The sequence below is a fragment of the Euprymna scolopes genome, chromosome 30 (genome assembly GCF_053919585.1).
Source record: "Euprymna scolopes isolate OS-2025 chromosome 30, ASM5391958v1, whole genome shotgun sequence".
Lineage (NCBI taxonomy): Eukaryota > Metazoa > Mollusca > Cephalopoda > Sepiida > Sepiolidae > Euprymna > Euprymna scolopes.
In genome coordinates, this window is record NC_136511.1 from 43,428,572 (window position 1) to 43,450,921 (window position 22,350).

Here is a 22,350-nt window from a genome sequence, read left to right on the forward strand (position 1 = left end):
GCGTGCACTTCTAAGAAAGAAGCTTTGCTCATGGAATCTACGTTTTGATTTAGGCACAGATAAAGTGTGGGGAAAATTACTGACAGTGGTTTCAGCTAGACGAGTGTTTTTCGTGAAAGATTGGTGACGGGGGACCACAGATTGGAGCTCAGACCAGCACTGCCCATGGAAATTACGATAAAACAAAGACAGGCTCGCAACGTTCCTTCTGTGGGAGAGAGGTTGCAGGGAACAGAAATCCCACACTAAATCACGAAGTCAATTTTGTACTCTGTCAAGGCAGGGGAGGCTGTTTTTAGCAGCTCCTACCCAGATATGGTAGCAGTACTCAATCCTTGGACGTACTTGACTTTTATATAGATAGCAGTGAGATATCTACTGGAGCGGTAGAAGGATCCTACCATTTTTCCAGCGACCTTGGCAACAGATTTGATGTACGTTCCATTTCAGATCAGAAGTAAAGGTCAATCCCAGTAGCTTGTGAAAACGTGGAGCCTCCCCAAGACGAGAGCCATCCATTTAAATTGACGCCAGATGGGATCAAAGCGTTGATGATGTAAAGATAGACGCTTGGTTTTAGATGCATTAAAGTAACCAGCCACCTCTTCACCCATTGTACCACATGCTCAAGATCAGAGGAGAGAGAATCAAAGAGAACTTTGTCATTTACGGCCTTTGATATGTTGCCATAGATGGTCGTGTCATCAGCATAGATGTCAACGAAAGATTTTAGTATGTGTTTTGGAAGATCATTGATGTAGATCAGGAAGAGAGTTGGGCCCAGGATGGACACTTGAGGGACACCAGCATTAATACTGTGGGCTTCTGATTTCTGCCCATCAACCACTACTCTTATGAGCCTATCAGAGTTTTAATAATTGAGAAAACATTTCCAGCTCTACCGTAGCTGGATATATATATATATATATATATATATATATATATATATATATATATATATATATATATATATATATATATATATTTGTTATTGTTGTTTTTTCAAACGATAAATACGGTTAATATTGGCTCCGCCTCGAAGCTCATTTTTCTTTTTTATTTACTTAGAAAGTCGCCCTTTAATTTCTTTGGACGTACATAACATTTTTATTTATTTATTATTTTTAAAACAGTAATCTACGTGCACGTGTGTTTCGAGGTAACCTCTCGTCAGCGTAGCTCAACTGTTTCTGCTACGTGTTTGTTGACGAGAGGTAATTACCTGTCAAATTTTGCGAAACGACAATAAATGTTGATAATTGATAAAATTATAATTTTAAATAACGCATGAGTGCATTTGGTATGAGGGAAAATAAAAACATGACAAAAAAAAAAAACCTATCAGAATTTAAAAAACAAAACAAAAAAGTAACGAAGAATCGAGTCGCTCCCTGTTTTTTAATTTTTTTTGTTTTTTTTTTTTTATTATTGTTTTTATTACTCCAAAAAACATCGTTAAAATAAGAACAAAAAAATTTGTAATTAACTAGTAAATTAAAAGCGAAATATTTTTTTAGCGCGACCGATGCCATGTACTCACAATCTCTCGTTAACTCATTTTTAATTTTTTTAATTTTTACTTCAAAATTCTAAAATCAATCATTAAGAGAAAAAGTAATCACTAAATAAATTTATTAATCAATTTTATAAAAAACTCCGCTATCGTTTATCAAGAATCCTTTTAATTTCATTTTTGTTGGCTGCTTTTCGAAAGGAGATATAGTTTTACTCTCCCCTTCTCTCTCTAAATTATATTTTAAAAAATATTAAAATTTATTATTTTTTTTTTAAAACCAAATCGCTCTCAGTAATTTCTTTAATTTTCTATTTTTTAGCGATTATCAAACCCCTAAGATGTGATATGCCCTCATGTCGGACATTATTTCTATTTCTCACGTAGCACTCGGCATGTTTTTTGTTTGTTTTCTGTGTTTTTTTTTCTTTACCGAATAAACGATTTCAAATAAATTAAACAACAAACAACATAGTCGGCGAGGTAGAAAAATCGATTTTACCCTTTTTATAAACAACAGTAAATAAGTAAATTCTTTTTATATTAATATAAAAAAAAATATGCGGTCTCGTTTATGAACATAATAAACGCTTTAAAATAAGTGAAACCACTAAGAACTTAGCCATTTAGGTAGAAAACGGACACTTAGAAAATCGATTTTATTTAAAAAAAACAACAAAAAAAACATTAAACAAGTAAAAAATATTTTTAAAAAATATTATGGGGGGCTATAGTCTATTTTAAAAAACAATATCGCCTTCAAGAACGATCATAAAATGTGTTTTCAATCGATATTTATTCAATAAGGGACCAGTTTTCCTACCTAGCGATAGGGGACGAGTTTTACGGGGTCGAGTTTTCCCGGGACGAGTTTTCCTAAATACCTTTTAGTTATCAATCTGAAGTTTCATCAATCTCCGTCTGGCGCCTTGTTTTTTTTTGTTGTTTTTTTGTTGTTTTTTTACACAGTGATCACCACTTATCAAGGCCCGGAAGCCACTCAGGGATAAGGGTTATTGCAAGTACGTTACGTTAGTGTGGAGATTTGATGAAGTGTTTACTTAAGGGAGCGGTTCATTAGGAATTTGTTAACATTGGACTTGAAGACATCCAAGTTGTAGTCCGAAGGGAAGCAGGCAGACGGAACAGAGTTCCACAGGCGTGCAGTTCTAAGAAAGAAGCTTTGTTCATGGAATCCACATTTTGATTTAGGTACAGATATAGAGTGGGGGAAATTTTTCATAGTGGATTCAGCTAGACGGGTGTTTTTCGTGAAAGATTGGCGAGGGGGGGACCAGAGATTGGAGTTCAGACGAGCATCTGCCATGGAAATAACGATAAAATAAGGACAGGCTCGTAACGTCTCTTCTGTGGGAGAGAGGTTGCAGGGTAGAGAAAAGGGCATCCCCCACTAAGCCACGAAGTCTATTTTGTACTCTGTCAAGGCAGGATAGGCTGTTTTTAGCAGCTCCTGCCCAGATATGGCAACAGTATTCCATCCTTGGACGTACTTGGCTTTTATATAGATAGAGAATTGCATCAGTAGTGAGATATCTTCTGGAGCGGTAGAAGGATCCCACCATCTTTCCAGCGACCTTGGCAACAGACTTGATGTACGTTTTCCATTTCAGATCAGGAGTAAAGGTCAAACCCAGAAGCTTGTCAAAACACGGGGCCTCAATCCTCTTATTTTCTAGGTCATCTCTTTCGCACCCCCTGCCTCTTTACTGCCTAGATTTGTTGGTACTCATGCACTTATTGATCCGTGCTGAAATAATAACGTTATTATTTAAAAGGCCATTCTTAACATGCGGATAGGAGGGTGTTTTGTACATATTCTGTACTTTAACCTTAAAATTGAATACAAAACATATAAAACTTTAATTAAACTTGGAAATACGATTTAAAAAATAGCGCGAATCAGTAAGTGCATTAGTACCGATTTGTTAATTTAAATACCTAAAGTATTGGTCTGAGTCATTAACCAAGTCGTAGATTTTCGGTAGATTTACGCTGTATTAATATTCCAGTTGCTTGATCACTATAGATGGTCTTAATAACGTTGTGCTTTATAAACGTAAAATTTCTCTTAATTCTCGGAGCAATTGGCGGTGAACTAGGGGTAACGTTCCTTGCAAATATAGTCAAGGGTGACTTCGTGGCAGAGTTCGGATCTTTCGACTAGCGACAATCGTCACTCCCTGCACTGATGATTGCGAAAGCATGAAACACGTTAGTCTGTAGGTATAAAAATTAATCATTTATAATTTATAATCATTTCTACCTTTTTATGTAGTAATTTCTTAAATGTTGAGCATTGTCTGGGAAATAAAAAAAAACCCTGCGGTTTGGCCTTGTGTGAGATCGTGACGTCTGGTCGCTCGATCACTATAGATCGCTTTGATAACGTTGTGCTTTATAAACGTTGCGTTTCTCTTAATTCTCGGAGCGATTAGGGATGGCGTGGGGGTAACATTTTTTTGTAAATGAAGTTAAGTGTGATTGTGGAGGGCGAGGGTTAGGGTTAGGGTTGGGTTAGGGTTAGGGTTGGGGTTCCTTCATTGATGATTTCGAAAGCATGAATCACTAGATTCTGTAGATATAAAAATTGATTATGTTTAATTTATAATCATACATATACGAGAGGCGTGCAATAAGTAATACCCCTGACCCACTTCCCATAGCAGTAGAGCAACGAAACTTGGCACAGTTAGTCTTTCTCTACATATGAACCACCCAGAGTTATGCATTTCTCCCATCGTTTGATGCAGCTCTGGAGACCGTTTTTGTAGAACACCCCAGATTGGTCCTCCAACCACGACGTGACTTCAGAAATCAAGGCTGCATCATATGGGAAACCCTTTCCTTTCAAAAACAACTTCATGGCTGGGAAGAGGTGAAAGTCAGAAGGTGCAAGGTCAGGAGAGTAGGGAGGATGGGGTATTTTTCATAACTACACGCCCGTGCTTCTGATCTGGCAACATGCGAGTTGTGGACCGGAGCGTTGTCCTGCAGGAGGAGGGTATCTTTGCTGATCTTGCCCCGCCTCTTGATTTTGATAGCTTCCCTTAATTTCCTCAAAAGTGAAGCATAATAGGCTCCTGTAATTGTGGTACCCTTTGCCAGGAAATCTGTCATCACTACTCCGTCCTGATCCCAGAAGACTGTGAGCATGACCTTGTCAGCGGAGGGCTGCACCCTTGCCTTCCTTGGAGGTGGTGAGTCCAAGTGGTTCCACTGCATTGACTGGGCTTTGGTCTCTGGATCATAGTGATGGACCCAGGTTTCATCCTGTGTAATCAGTTTTTTGAAAAACTTTGAACCATGTTCTTGGCACATCTCCAAATTCATCCTCGAGCACTCGACGTGTTCTCGCTTCTGGAATGGTGTGAGCAACCTGGAAATCCATCTGGCAGACACCTTATGCATATGCAAATGGTAATGAATGATAGTTTTCACAGACCCTGTACTAATCTTGACATCTTTGGCTATTTGGCGAATAGTAATGCGGCGATCTTCCAAAATGGCAGCCTCAACTTGACGGACAGATGCCTATCAATGGCAGAAGGGGGCGACCAGGTCTGGGAGCTGTTTCCAATGACTTCCGGCCATGTTTGAATTCACGATACCAGCATTTTATAAGGTCATATGATGGGGCATTATCACCATAAGTTTCTTTCATTTCATCAAAAGTCTCCTGTGGTGTGCGTCCTTTCAAATACAAAACCCGGACAACTGCTCGACATTCAACAGGCTCCATTTTACACGTTACTCAGTTCAAACACTTGTAAAACAGAAACCACAATTAGTTCAGAGCTGTAATTTGCCACATAACCCGTAGAGATATAAATCATTGCACATGCAAAATTTCAGCCAGATCAGACAACTGGAAGTGGGTCAGGGGCATTACTTATTGCACCTCCCTCCTATGTGGAGAGAGAGAGAGAAAGAGAGAGAGATAGAGAGAGAGAGAGAGAGAGAGAGAGAGAGAGAGAGAGAGAGAGAGAGAGAGATTGAATGCCTACTAAATCCTGCCTAGATGTGGCAACAGTACTTCATCATAGGATGTACTTGGCTTTTATACCGGTAGAGGATTGCAACGCCAGTGAGATATCTACTGGAGCGGTAGAATGATGTAATCTTTTTTCCGGAGATCTTGGCAAAATTAAATATCATAATATGTTGTTTGTTATCTTCGTAACATAACAGTGGTACAAAACTTATGTTTGGAGAATTTATTTAGTATTCTTTTAGTACTTTTTACGAAATTATGTGTGTTTATGCTATGGTGTGATGATGATCTAATCTGTTTCGTGAGTTCTACTAGATATTATGTATAGAGGATTCTACAATGAAGGACGAACAGTCTTTGCGTACCATACTATTCTCTACTTGAATGCCTACTAGAGAGAACTCGAATCCTTACTAGACACTGTCCTTGAATTTCTAAGGTTTCACTGTAAAAGGGTTTGTCAGAACAACCTGGCGTGAGGATACTTTTCCCTACTAGTAAACCTTGACTAAATATTGAAAATCAAATCACATAGTATTTGTGACACAAATAAGATCTTTTCGGTATGACTAACCGACACTGGCTTTTACGAGAAATGGTGCACCTTCTTCCGGTTATGTTACCTCAAGTAGTAACACACAGCTGGATACTCCACCAGACTAGATAAATTCTTGTTCTGAAATAAGAACAAGAGACCAAAAAGAAAGACATATTTAAATAGTCAATTGGGAAGAGAAAAGTCATGTTCCTAACTTATGGTCAACCCACGCTGGGTTTTACAAGAAATGGTGAACCGTCTTCAAGTGATGCTACCTCAAGTATCAGCACGGAGCTGGATACTTCACCAGACTAGGTGTATTCTTGTCCTGGAATCATCATCATCATCATCATAGGCCCTTAACGTCGAGGACGACGATTGGCAAGGCGCTTCAGTCTTCTACAGTTCAGGAAGTCTGTGTATATCCATAGTAGTTGCCTGAAACGTCAAGCGCCGGGGCAGGGAAGTAGTGGATGAGTGCATGCCCAGAACAGAACATCCACCTCTGGACCCAACATTGCGGACCCCAGCGGAGCACAGGAGTGCGACAGCTGGAGCAGTGGTAGGTTGCCCCGCAGTACCCGCTAACTGGGTGTTGATCCCTGACCGTTGATCGTTCTTGATTCATCCGCTCAGTGATCCGCCATGGGAGACCGGTGGTTGAAAAATATATCAGCTGCGCTCATACCATGACTGCCAACTCCTGCTGCCGAGATGACATTTTGCTATTTGACCACATAGCTGGGGTCTGGATTGGTGTAAGCCAGGGCGTGTCCTCACGCCGGAGGGCCATGCACTCAACACCTCTGGGGCTCCAGACTACTCCGAGATCCCACATACACTTAGCCTGGGGCCGCAAGGTACCCAGTTAAACCGTGATGTACCACGAGGAGGTGGCATGCGAGTCTTGACCAGTGAGACGCTCTAACCACCAGTGGGCAGGGCTTACTAAACTGCCTCCCCTTCACTCTTGCGAGTATAGGTGGCGGTTACAGCTGGAAGCAAGAGGAGCAAAGCACCTGAAAGCCAAGCAGCTAAGCACTCTACACATTCACTAAGCTACAACACTACACGCTCAAAGGCCCTGTGTGCAACACACCACATCACATTGTCCTGGAATACAGTAAGACAAACAGGCCACAATATATATATATATATATATATATATATATATATATATATATATATATATATATATATATATATATAATTTAGTTTTACATAACAACGTCAGGAAGTCTATAAATAATACTGTTTCATGATGTAATTCGCCCACTACCTCACGGCCTTTTTTTCCTTCCAATCTTGGTCTCAAATGGTCCCCTCTCACCATTTTCGAGGATCTGTAAGCAGCGCTGCTAAATGTCCTTCTTTGTGTTCTTGGCTGTTTTTCTCCCTCTCCCCCTGTTTCTAATTTATCCATCATATCCCCTTATATCTCCTCTTTCCCTTTCTTCTACTTTTCTCCTTTTCTCTTTTCTATTTTTCTTCCTCTCTCGTGATAACTCCTTGTCCCCTTTCTTCTTCTTCTTCTTCTTCTTCTTCTTCTTCTTCTTCTTCTTCTTCTTCTTCTTCGTGCCTGGTATATATCCCCCTTTTTCTTTTTCCCTCTCTTCCCATTCCATTTTTTTCTTCCTTTTCTTTCTTTTTTCTTTCTTTCTTTGTTGTTGTTGTTGTTGTTGTTGTTCTTCTTCTTCTTCTTCTTCTTCTTCTTCTTCTTCTTCTTCTTCTTTGTCCTTCATCTCGTGTCTGATATATATCTTCCTTTTTGTCTTTCCCTCCATTCCCATTCTGTTCTTTTTCTTCCTTTTCTTTCTTTCTTTCTTTCTTTCATCTTCTTGTTCTTGTTCTTGTTCTTGTTCTTCTTCTTCTTCTTCTTCTTCTTCTTCTTCTTCTTCTTCTTCTTCTTCTTCTTCTTTGTCCTTCATCTCGCCTGATATATATCTTGCTTTTTGTCTTTCCCTCCATTCCCATTCTGTTCTTTTTCTTCCTTTCTTTCTTTCTTTCTTTCTTTCTTTCTTTCTTTCTCTCTTCTTCTTCTTCTTCTTCTTCTTCTTCTACTTCTTCTTCTTCTTTTTACCGTTTTCCTTCTAACCATCAATAAATATGAAGGTCGTACGAATAACAACCCTTTTCCTCTTGCGTTCGTATTTATTTCTTCCCACTCAAAATCCTAAACGCAATCTCGTTCACAGATGAAGACGAAACACTCTTTCAAAATTTCAAGACAAATGTCGAACACAAAACGCCCTTGACACCGTGCTACAATCTATTATTCGCGTTGCATATGAGACACCCAACATACGTAAACAGCAATTCTCTTCCACGCCTAGCGGCGAACACGAGAACTCATTGACAATTTGGGTTAGTGGTTCTATTCTTTTGTCATGCTCGTAAAGTTACAATATTCCTCGCAAAATGCCAAACCTAAAAAAGAATCTTTACTTTCTATTTTTCTTTTTGTTTGGATATTCATTTTAAATTTAAGAATCAAGTAATGAGTCTTTACTCGCTATTTATCTCACGGTCTTTGTTTTAGTGTGTATGTGTGAGCTTGCTCCCTATGAACTCCTAAACGGCTGGGCTGAGATTTTTTAAATTCCACACAAATGTACTTATGTGTTTGACAGTGTTCTTAGAGAGATTTAGTATAGGAATGTCTTCGATACGTATCGATAATCAATATTCGAAAAAATCCGATGAAAGAAGGAACAGGCGATTTTGACCAAAGTTAACGCCCTATACAGCCTAACATCACGTGAATTTGAGAAGTTTATTACCACACAAGTCGAAAGGCCTGGCGTAAAAATCAAGAGTGGGTTCTTTGATATAACAGAGGTGCGTTCGAAATGAATGCTTCTGTTTAGAGCACAATTGAAGCATAGTAGCTGGTTTTTTATTTTAAACTTTAATTCAAGCTATTGTATAAAAATAATTTTATAAAATCAACAGTAGGTTCTCTACAGTGCAATGTAAACTATAATGTATTGTAAACTTAGTCATTGAATGTGAAACTTTCACTTGGTGCACTGCAATGGGTCCTCAACTAGAGCAGTCGATTAATCGATTTGATTGAAAAATGAGCAATTTCACTGATTTCGATGACAATAAAATATGGGAAGGCGAAACTAGTTTACTATGTATCCCTTACCAAAATTAATACTGCTATATTACAATTATTGATCCTGGACAACGCTGAATAGAACAGTTCTTTAGAATACATATTTCAGTTCCGTTATACACTCGATCTCGTTCATGTATTTTCGTTTTCTTTTTTTTTTTCTTTTTTTTTTTTACAAAATTCACCGAATTACTTGCTAAAATAAAATTCCAATTTCGAAAACAAGTTTTTTGGCGATAATTATTTTACTTACAAACGTCTGTACGCAAGTGGATAAAGTAAAGGGGTTTGTCCAAAATTCCATACAGACAACTGAGTTCGATAAGACGCACCTGAGGCAAATCAAAGGTTACATCGTTGAAACATTGTAAGAATAACATTCAAGATGAGAAACGTAGTCCGAATAATACAAATAATAAAGATTATAGCTAAGTAGTAGCATTATGAAAACTGAACTCAAAGCAAGTAAGTTTTACATAAACTTTTTGTTTGATTTATAAAATCAGGCTAATTGTATAAATTTGATATATATATATATATATATATATATATATATATATATATATATATATATATATATATATATATATTAAGTAATGTGATTTATAATTTAAAATTTAAAAATCAAATTTTAATTAAATTAAAAATCCGTTTCATAAGAAGTAACAACAACAAAATCAATTATCAGATAATTTATTTTGTTGTTGTTCCTTCTTATGAAACGGATTTTTAATTTAATTAAAATTTGATTTTTAAATTTTAAATTATAAATCACATTACTTAATATTGAATTAGCTCTAGGACATTTAACTATCGAGCTTATTATATATCTAAATTACAACGAGCACTTTCTATTTCCTGTATTTTAATTAAACTAGTAATTTCACTGTTACATTAAAATACACTCAGCTCTTTAGACTATTGTTCTAATCTCCTTTAAATTATATATATATATATATATATATATATATATATATATATATGGAAGTTACATAGAATATTCCGCGTTTCATTCTCGTGATAATTCGTCAGGCTTATGCGAAGAGTTGTGGTTATCGCACATTTTTATATAACACATGTTATTGAATTTGCTACTTAGCCAATCAGCTTCTTCGTTGTAACCGCGCCCATTTAAACAGAGAATGGTCGGATGCTCTACAGGACACCTCAGGTTCATTAAATGATATATATATATATATATATATATATATATATATATATATATATATATATATATATATATATATATATATATATATTAGCAGGCCTCCCAGCATTGCCCGCTCGTAAGATACGCTTAAATATGATATTTTAATTCATGCAGTTTCCGTAGTTATTATTACAGAGACAATTTTCTGTCGATTATTATTTTAAACCCATTGTATAATAGTGATATCAAATCTATAAAAACATTTTATCTATATATATATGTGTGTGCGTGACTTGGTGTCACAGTTAGAATCAAAATCAAAACATGCAACTCTCCAGCATCATACCTTATAGTCTCTGTCTCTGTCTCTCTCTCTCTCTCTCTCTCTATCTATCTATCTATCTATATATATATATATATATATATATATATATATATGCATATATGTATGTATGTATGTATTTACATATGTATGCATATATGTATGTATGTATGTATTTATATATGTATGCATATATATGTATGTATTTATATATATATGTATGTATGTATATATGTATGTATATATATGTATATATGTATGTATATATATGTATATATGTATGTATATATATGTATATATATGTATGTATATATATGTATATATGTATGTGTATATATGTATGCATATATATGTATATATGTATGTATGTATATATATATATATATATATATATATGTATAATTAGAAAAACTTAGATCAGCTTGCTTGCTTTGGCGTTTAAAATTCCTCTGATTACCTATTTCATGGCCGCCCTGTTTTATCTCCGATATTAAAAGCCACTGCTGCTATTAAAATCATACACAAGGTCAACAATATTTTTTGTTTTAACTTATTTTAACTGTTTTCCGTACAAATAAATGTAATTTAACCCTGTTTAGTTAAAAAAAATGACTTAAATATAAGTATACAATATATAAATATAATCATATTTATAACCATATTTACTGCTTTTAGTAGCGCTCCTATAGATTCTGAGGATTTATTTTTTCCTGCCTTACTTAAAAATATTTTCTCTTCAAGAAGTGGGAGGTAGAAACTTGGTTTTAGTAGTACTTTCAGTAGGGCCTCCTTAATTTTTATTAGTGCTTACAGTAGGGCTCTGGAGGTTTCTTGATGTTTATTTATTTTTCATTAATCACTTAAAAAATGTTTTCTGAAGATAATAAAAGACAATATAATCTCCAAATCACTTTTTCTTTTGAACATTTTTCATTTTACCTTTTCAGGAGAAACGAGAAGACTAGTACTGTATAAAAACAGCGCGCGTCGTTAAATGCAAAAACACTCTTTAAAAAGTCGTAAATAAATAAACAAAAAATAATGACGTGGGTGGCAGATCGAACTTTTTTCAAAGTGAAAAGTTGAAAAAAAAAAAAAAAAAAAAAAAAAAAAGAAAAAGAAAGAAAAGAAAATAATAATAATGACCAGGGTGGGCATGAAGGCGCCAACGTCATCGGGGCTGTAAATCGGTTCTGAAAATGGGGGATCGATTTACTAGAACGTTCCCTTCTAAATCTTAAATATTATTTTTTCAATTTCTTTTGTAATTTGGTGGCTTAGTATCCAATAACCCACAGAAATAGTTGAAAAAGACGGAAAAGGAAAAACATTGTAAATAGAGTGCCAATTGCTCAGGTGCACCTAAATATTTTAAAAAAATATTTTCTTTATCCAAGTTGTGCATGAGTAAGATTATAACTTGATTTTAAAAGTTTCATTTTTCGTGTTCAAAATTATTTATTTACAATTATTTTATTTTATTTGTATTTTTCATTGCAAGTTGGAATTGTTTTTAAAAAAAACTAAAAAACAAAGCAAATATGTTTTTCTTCAGTAAAAAAAAATCTCCTTGATCAATTTACATATTTAAAAAAAATATTTGTTTTTTACGACCTAAGTTAGCGTAGTTTTCCTCCTAAAATAAATGAAAATCTACTTTTTTTACTAATACATTTCAACGATCTTTAAATGTAATATGAAAGAAATATATATATTTTTTAATAATTAACATTTAACATTTTAGCGTTGATGATCATTTACCTATATAAATTTAAGGAAAAATGAGACCCCATTCCTTTGCGACGTTGCGAGACATGTAATCGTTAGCTTTTTTTCACATTTGGTGACGAGGGTGGGGGAAAAAAGAAGAAGTGGGTTAGGATCAGGGTCATGAATTCCAAACATTTTAAAAATACGTAGAAACACTTCAAAACTGTCACACACACATATACACATATACACTCATACACACACATACACACATACATACACACACATACACACACATACATACACACATACGCACGCATACATACACACACACACACACACATAAAACTAGGGTTGATCTGTATAATGCACATCGTCTCGTATTTTTCTCTTTTTTTTTCGTTTTTTTAGCGGATTACACCCCTCTTATATAAAGTATTTTTCATTTAATCGATAGGAAAGGATATTAAGATTTTTATTATCCAATGTATTCCATATTGTTCGCCATTTTCGTTTTCGCACGCGCGTGCATTTAACTTTTGCGCATTTATAAATTAATTCTGTATTCTCACTTGCACTTATATACATTAATTCTGTATACTCACTATTCCACAGCTAGCTATAACATATACTGACCCAACGGGTCATGGGTAGTCTAGTCTAGTATACACACACACACACACACACACACACACACACACACACACACACACACACATATATATATATATATAGTATAGTATATATATATATAGTCTAGTATATATATATAGTCTAGTATATATATATATATATATATATAGTCTAGTATATATATATAGTCTAGTGTATATATATATACTATACATATATCGAAAATTCATGATGTTGACCATCTTATAATTTGTATATTTATAAGATTATATATATATATATATATATATATATATATATATATATATATATATATATTCTTATCAAATCCTTTTCCATTCCAACTGAAAAATAATCCCGTGTTCTGAGGAATATATATTTGTCTCTGGGGCGTTGTTTCGTGGGCTATCGCTATTCAACGAAACGCGTGTAAGACATACTTCATAAAAATATAGTAAAATTAAAAGTAAGTTGAGTGTGAATCAAATATCGTACTTTGGGGTAATTGCGCCAAATCCGAGGGTAATTGCGTCAACTAAAAAAAAAGTGCTCTTCATATGCTTGTTTGTCAAAAGAGCACTTTTAGGTAGTTGGCGCAATTACCCCGGACTTGGCGCAATTACCCCACAGTACGGTACATTTTATTTTGAAATATTGACTGTGTGTGTATGTATGTATGTATGTGTGTGTGTGTGTGACACAAGCCAAATCAATCCACTTTTGCTTGTGCGTAGTAATATGTCTCTATATATACATTATTTCATTTATATTCAGGACTATGTGTGCGTATGTATGTGCCTATGTGGCGGGGTGTACATTTTTAGCACATCTCTAAAAACACATTGTCAGGAAAAATTACGTCTTACTATTTCACTAAGTCGGCCAGCTTTGTCGATGGCTATTCCTATAGTCGTTTTTATTTTTTCATTTATTTATCTTACTACTGTGTTACTGATTACGTGATAACATTATGGGTGTGATCATCATATAATACCACAGACGCTTGCTATTGTGACGTTTCGATGCATAATAAAATATATTTTCGACTAGCAAGGTCAATTAATCGGCGTTGCCCGGTGGAAGCATGCCCCCCATCGTATAAATTAAAGTATGGTTGTTATTGCCCAACCCCAAGCCTCATGTTAAGAACGGCTTTCGGAATAGACATCCCCAGTCTCCTCATGTTAAGACAAGTTTTCGGAATAGACGCCCCCCAACCTCCCCATGTTAAAAACTGCTGTCAGAATAGACACCCAACCCCCCATGTTAAGAACGGCTATCGGAATAGACTCCCCATTTTATGAGGGTAGAGGTTGTCAAAATATGTGCCCAAAAATATTTGCCCAAAATTTAACCTTGATAATCGTTGTCAGGATACCTACCTGCAAATACTAAAACTAACAAAAACTGGGGGGAGGGTGAAAACTACTTGTAGATGCCAAATATAAATGAGATTTTCTTAATCAACATAGTTGAAAACCTATGCGGGCAAGAAAAGTAACAAAATTTAAATCAAGCTAATAGCTGTAAGATATTATGTCAGTAATTTAAATCGCCTACATTAAAAGTAAATGGAAAAAAGTGTATAAAGATAATAAAAACGCCTTGTTTATAAATCAAAGTAAAAAACAAAAAACTGCAGCGTGTAAGGTTCGCTAAGCCGCTCTGAAATAAAAAAATATACAATGGTACCCGTACATAATTTTTTTCAGGGTTTGTTTTTGTTTAAGTGGGATACTGGCGTGTTGTTAATGTGTGCATAGGTAAGTGTGAGGTTATCAGTATTTAATTTTCTGTTTATGACCGGTTATTATGCTTCTATTTGGTTTATTTTTTAAAACGATAGCTTCTTGTAGAGAGTGCCGCCATATTTGAAAAGTTCTGGAGATTTCGTTTATGCATTATGAGGTAGATTCCGGAATAATGGAATTGCCAGCTATCAGCCAATGAGAATGGGCAGAAGTTGAGAAGGGAGAATTTATTATTTTTGAATCGGGAAATGGAAAGATAATGTTATGTCTCTGAGTTTATGATCCAGTTACTAAAGGTACAAGCACAATATCTGTAGAATGTGTATATTTCCTCCTGGTCTTGACTGAGGGTGGTAGGAGGACTTAATATTTAGCGGGGTAAAGAGGAACTATTTCCTCTAAAGATGCTGCGATTGTGATGGGGTTGCTCCTAGGATGAAATGTAGCATTTTATTATAACGACTAAATTTGTCTAAAATGCCGTTCTAAAATAACATAAGATAGTGGCTAATAGTCTATACATGATAAATTTATATGTGGCATTTGTTGTTGCAAACCTAATATGCTTTGGTCCAGGGAGGAATTTCTGCAATCTAAATATTATAAATGAAGATAGTGGCTCAGAAAATTTGCCAAATTGATATTCTCATCTATTTACCATAGTACAAAGAGATAATAATTACTTATAAATACGAACTATATCTTCAGTAATGCCAATGAATGGAAAATAATTTTTTTCCAGAGCCGTAGTTTTAACCGAATATATGTTAAGGGTTAAAATTAATAAAAATCCACTGTTAAAAAGTGAAAATGAAATTTAAAACATGACGGTTAAAAGATAACTATAGACTGCGTCAAACACCATCATGGCAAATAAGAAAAAAAAACAAAAAAACAATATTGTCCAAACCTTCCTGATTATGGCTTTTGTACAAGCCGAAATTAGAAAATTTAAATAAATAAATATTTATTTAAAAAATAAAAAATATGTCACATATCTGTATTTGTAGTCGTCATGTTTTGAATTTATGTTAAAATCCCCCCGAGGATGTTGCTTGAAGAATGTCACATCCATTCGAATGTTTATGTAAGAAAAAAAGAATAACATAAAAAATAAAGTTACGTGCGAAGTTCGAATTAAATCAATTTTTACCCCTTAGCAGCTATTTTTGCCTGCAAGAAACTAAATCAAATTTGTTCCATGGATCCGAATTTCTTATATATCAAGTGTAAAGTCTGTAGACTAAAACATTACTCACACAGGCAGATAAGGTCACTTGATCTTCATGTATACATATAAATCAAAAGTTATGACGAATTTACTGGTGTTCAAAATCGTAAAAACGTAAAGAGGTAAGCGGCGTTTTTATGACTTCAGCGACTACTGTTGCTACCAATTCACCGCTCTCGTGAAAAGAGAAGTAACAAGTGAAACAGAAAATAATGAAATGGAGATAATTGGGGGGAGTTTATTGAAAGCAGAAGTGTGTCGTACATTGTTATTACATATGTGTATGTTATGTCTATGGGGGCAAAAAAATAGACTGAAATTAAACAAAGAACAAGGGAATTTACTGGAAACCTGGAAAAATCGTGGCTGCTTGGTTGTTTTATGGCATATCAAGCCTTTTCAGGTTATTTAATTCCAAATCCAGAAAAGTTTTTTAATAGAAGATATTTGTTTTGTTGTTGTTTTTTTTTTTCAAGTCGATTTCTATTTAACCCATAGTTGAGACCCTAACAGGTACTATCACTCTGGGTCACAGTGGACCTGGGAGCAATGGCAATTAAAGGGTGGTTACACACTCCCCAAAGCTCGCAAACTTGGGCCTCACCATTGGATATAATTTAAAGTCATTTCCAGGACCAAAAATCGTGGATTACAATAGAAAAATGTGAGCATGAAAAGTAATATGGTTAAGCTTAAACATGGAAGAGTAAAGGACTAGTTGTCAAAACTAATAAAAAATATAATAAATTTATAATTTAAAATATTGCAGCATTAAGATATTTTAAATTCAATTCATAACATTATATAATCAATTCTTAATGCTGCAATATTTTATGTTATAATTTTTTACTAGAATATCTTGTCCTTTTCTTTTCCAGTTTTAACAAGTCCTTTACTTTTCTATGTCTAAGCTTAAGCATATTACTTTTCATGCTCGCATTTTTCGACTGTATATATATATATATATATATATATATATATATATATATATATATATATATATATATATATATATATATATATAAAATTAATCTTTTGTTTGAATTATGTCGTGTTGTGTAATATAATATTTACATGTTTTTTTCTTTTCTTTCTCAACAGAAGGTCAACTCTGTCCGAAATCGGTTGATCTCCAACGCACAGTAAATCGTTATGCTCACAAGACCAACCAATATGAGATGCCGAATCTCATTCTGCGACGTGGCCAACCATTCGAAATTCACGTTGTTTTTGACCGGAACTTTGTTCCATCTGAGGACACAATAATACTGAAATTCGTCACAGGTAAGTAAAATCACACACACACACACACACACACACAGATATATATATATATATATATATATATATATATATATATATATATATATATATATATATATATATATAATATGTCGTTTTAAGCAAAAACAATATTACCTACTTAATCACCATGCCTTAAATAGTAATATATCCAAATATTACGGAAAATCATCGAGTAGGAATTTATTTATAGTTAAAAGTAATTTTTACGGAAAATTGGGGAAAATTGCATTTTTCTTAAACGCTATAAAGTAGGCATTAAAAGTTCACTCACAGGGGACATAATTCAGAAAGAATATTTTAGATTACTTGATTATGGCTGCAATATTTGCTGTCCATAGCGATAAAATTTATCGAGTAGAACAGCTATTGTGTTTTAATTTTATTAAAACACAATAGTTGTTCTACTTGATAAAATTTCGTAGCTTTTGGATATATTACTATTTTCTACCTGACAATTGAATACGTAATATTTTTTTGTTTAAAACGGCACATATAATAAATCGATTTACGGCTCTATCTTAAGAAGCACCAAAACATATATAATTCCATCTTCTATAAAGAAAAATTAGTCGATTTTTAAATATTAATAGCAATAATTCGATATTTGATTCTGACTAGTCTGTAATTTTCAGAAACTACCTTCTTTGTCGGAAAATTTGATATTTTCAACGATTCTGCATTTTTATAGTATTTTTTTTTATACAAATATATATCTTTCCGGTGCTGTTCGAGAATGTTTATACTTTTAAATTTGTTTCGCTCATTAAGCTTCCCACCATCATTTTTTTTTATTTCATTTTCTCTTACTTAATTCCGTGTATGAAAATATTTACTAACAGCTTTTTATGGAAAGCCACTTGATGTAAGTAGTTAAATGTCACCTAAATATAAAAAAAACTAATCAACGATAAATGTTATATGGATAGATCCCGACAATGATAATATTGTGTCCGAGATAAGTATATTTTCTGATGATATAACGCTCTATAGCATGCACGAGAGAAGAGCGGGTGTACACAAATCCAAGACAATGACAAAGTCCTCAAGAAAATGACATACCAGACCGTAGTGGGATGGGTCCGTAAATAGATCTTAACATTTAATGCTAATAAAACTAAGCTGCTCTCCTTTAACAATTACAAGAAGCCTCTCTAATCACCAATATCCATGACAAATAACATCCTGCCCGAGAATTCTTCCTTCATACTCCTCGGCTTAACATTCACAGGCAATATGAACTGCAACAAATACATTGAGGATATTGGGAAGACTGCTGCAAAGAAAGTGGGTTCCTTATATCGTGTTAAAAGACTATTCACGCCTGAGAGTATCCTGTACCTCTATAAGGCCATTATTCGCCCATGCATGGAGTATTGTTGCCACACATGGGCTGGTGCATCTACCACTTGTCTCTCCCTCTTCAATAGGCACCAAAAAAATTTCAATCTAATAGGTCCCACTTTGTCAACTAAGCACCAACTCCTCTCCCATCGCCGCAATGCTGCATCCTTGTGTCTGTTTTACAAGTATTTTAATGGAATGTGTTCTGATGAACTTAATGCACTTGTGCCCCCTCGATGCACATATACCCTACAAACCCACTGAGCAACAAAATCACACCCCTTCAATGTTGAGGTCCCTAACTGCCAGAAAGCTTTCTGTTCTAATAGTTTCTTCCCTCGAACAGCTAAACTTTGGAATTCTCTTCCTGCTACCTGCTTCTCTGACTGTACTGAAGTTTAAATGTAACGTAAACCAACATCTTGTCAATCTTTCCTAGGCATGGTCCCAAATAGTACCCCCTTACGTCCAAATGACAATGTGCCGTGTTAAAAATTAACGTGAGTAAAAAAAAAAGAAAACAGAAATCCCCCCCTACTTTGCTCAGTAAATGTGAGAACAAAAATTTGAGAACTAAAAAAACAAATGCGGGCGCGAGGGTCACGGGGTTGGCGAAAATAAACTGAAGGTTCACTTTCTACTCTACACTGTTCGCATCGACACAACAGGGACTTTTAGCCACGTGTCGATGCGACAAGGACTTTTAGCCATGTGTCGACACGACAGGGACTGTTAACCATGTATGGGCGTAACAGGGATTTTAAAGCACGTGTCAGCACGACAGAAACTTTCAAACAAAGTGCAATCCGAGCTTTCCACAAGATTTTCAAACGACCCTATAAAGTGGAACGAATTACAGACAAACAGCTGGTTATAGCTGCAGACTAAGAAACTGTTAATTGACTCCGAAGAGAAAATCAGAAATGAGACCATATTGTCGCTGGCTTGGAAAATACGTGTCAGGCGGGTTAGTCTGGAAACGGCCGGTAATAAAAGCCTTTTATTTCAACTGGAAAACTCGTGTCGAAATTCTTTCTATTGGATCCGAGTTAAAATGTAAAGACAACGTTATTACAGCATAACATTGAAAACGGATAAAAAAATCCCCGATATCCCACCCCCGTGACGAAACCTAATCTTAATAATAAATAATTTCTTTTAAATCTTAAATAGTATTCATCCAGGGCCAGTTGATCAAGAAAATACCAACTTTGTGGATGTTTATCTTGTAGTATTTTTTTTTCTTTTAGCTGGATATACAAACACACATACAGACAGACAACTGCCTTTTATATGATAGATAATTGAAGTTTAAAAGGTAACACACATGGTTCACCTATATTTGAATGCAAAATAACGAATGCAAGGCACATAAATCAGAATACTTTAAATGGACATTTATTATCACGTATTCAAACACTTTTCATGTTTTATCTCGAGATTTGACATCTCTTGTTGTCGACAATATTTTTGCATGTCAGGCTGATATTTCTGTGCAGTTCCGAGGTTTATTAGAGATGACAAGCCATTGATTTCCAAATTTAGATTTAGATTCATTTTTATTAAAAAAATAGTAACAAAAACTTTTACCAAAATGTTAAGATATTTCATCATATAAAATAATCAAACCAAACAGCTTGAATAAATATTAGAAACTTGAAGCATAAAAACTTTTTCTTCGACAGATACACTCGAAAAAAGTCGGAGATTTCATCGACCGAAATGTTGTGCGAATGACACTGAAGATGAGAACAGTAGTTCGAATAATCTAAATAATCCAAATTATCAATCCTCATCTAAAAAAAAAAAAATGCCGAAATATAGCATTTTAGTTAGTTTGTGACGATTAAATTAAAATAATATTTTTGTCGGTCTGTCACGCTTAAATGTGAAATAATATTTTAGATAAGAAATTTTCTCTGCTTTTCGGACATTTTTCGTATTTTGATAGTTTTCTTTATCGCCCTCACTTTTTCAAAATTGCTTGAAATAATCTGTACGGGACGTTTTGTCAAATTTGGAAATCTTTCCGCCAAACTCGAGAATCTGCACGGAATTTCGAATGGAACCCTTTATTTAATCCACAGGGGTAGCATGCTCTCGTTCCATCAGCCATGACCAAGTAGAAGTAGTAGTAAGTCCGCAACGACCCGGGGCCAAACGGATGAAGTACCAGGTAAAATTCAGTTGTAAGTGACCCTCTTCTGGAGGTTAAAGGTTCAATCCTCAGGGCGGGCGATACTCAGAATAAAACTGCGAATTACTTAAGATTCTCCTCGACAGGATGAGAGCATGCTACTCACGTGGATTAAATAAAGAGTTTCGTTCGAAATTTCGTGCAAATTCTTGGGTTTAACAGAAAGATTTCCGAGTTCTACAAGATCCATCTGAAAAAAAAAAAAAAAGATCGTGCAGATTACAGAGTTCGATAGAAAGGTTTCCGAGTTGGACAAGATACACCTGAAAAAAAGTCGGAGGCTACATCGGCCAAAACGTTGTGCAAAAACATTCACAAGAGAACAATAATCCGAATACTTCAATAATACGAATAGTGCTGTTTTATTCTGTTTTGAATTTCATATCAAAGTGTAGTATCTGTTCCGGCAGATACTACAAGCAAAGACTATATGTGGGGGCAACCTCACATATAAGACCTTGGTCAATGTAGGGGCAACCCTTCATAACAATTGTCACTATCCAACTCCCCTACTCCCCGGGAAGTTTGTCCCCATTTCCCCTTCACTCCTCACATTAAAAATCGACCTTGTGCCTAATTTGTTCGATGGGGAAGCAAATAAATACCCTGTTTTGGATTTCATATTGATAGCTTCGAGGATACGTGGGCGTTTCTGCGGTGTTGTTGTTAATGGTTTTTAGTATTGTCAATTAGTGATTGTATTTTTTAAGCATTATATCATTGTTTTACTGGAGCTATTATGTGTTTTGATTGCGTTGGTGTTTCAGTGATAGTAGGTAAAAACACACATCGCTTATTCAACTACAACCGTGCCTCATCGATTCACATGTCATTCATCAGACATACGCGCAATAAAAGTTTTAATTAAATTTAAAGATAAAAAGAATTCTTTTGTCACGCCCCAAAAGTTTTAATGATAATATAATAGATTTCTATTTTATTTATTTTATTTTTATTTTCATTTTTTTGGTCCTCCGACAAAAGGAGGGTGGACCTGTAAATTAACCTTTGTCCGTTCGTCTGTCTGCACTTTCAATAACTATGTCTTAGAATTTTTTGAAATTTTGCACAAAAATTATACATGATATGAGTAAAAAAAGTAACAAAACGGATTTTCCGGGAAAACTCCGGTTGCCCCCCCCTAGGCGTGTCTTTCGGGATAAAATGGCTAAAATTAACACTTTCGTGCTTATTAAAAAAATTGCTGCCTTAAATTTTTAGAAAACTCTGAAAAGTTGTAACTAACTGATTTCTATATAATTTTGTTTGTCTATACTTTGCGATAACTCTTGGGTGTGCTTCAGGGGCTCTTTTAGGACTAATAAAAACACTCCATTTTTGGAATTGTTTTACCATATTTGTCCAAATTTTTCTGTGTATGTCTGGCAGTTTTGCATGGTGCTGAACTCAAATTTAAATATGTTAAGGCCTTGGAGACTTTTGGGGCTAAATGGGGTGGGGGCAAATGATGGAGTTAGTCATTTCTTTTTTTTGCATGGTGCAGAATTCTAATTTACATATGTTAA

The 22,350-nt window shown here is 34.7% G+C and overlaps 1 protein-coding gene across 3 annotated transcripts in view; it reads left to right on the top strand.

Moving 5' to 3' along the window:
• LOC145254775 (protein-glutamine gamma-glutamyltransferase K-like) overlaps nucleotides 1-22,350 on the top strand; it is a 553,491-nt gene that overhangs the window by 443,743 nt on the left and 87,398 nt on the right. For all 3 annotated transcript variants that reach the window (XM_080113548.1, XM_080113549.1, XM_080113550.1), the window contains exon 3: nucleotides 17,083-17,265. In XM_080113548.1, the coding sequence (XP_079969674.1) occupies nucleotides 17,083-17,265 (183 nt within the window). The remainder of the gene's footprint in view (nucleotides 1-17,082; nucleotides 17,266-22,350) is intronic.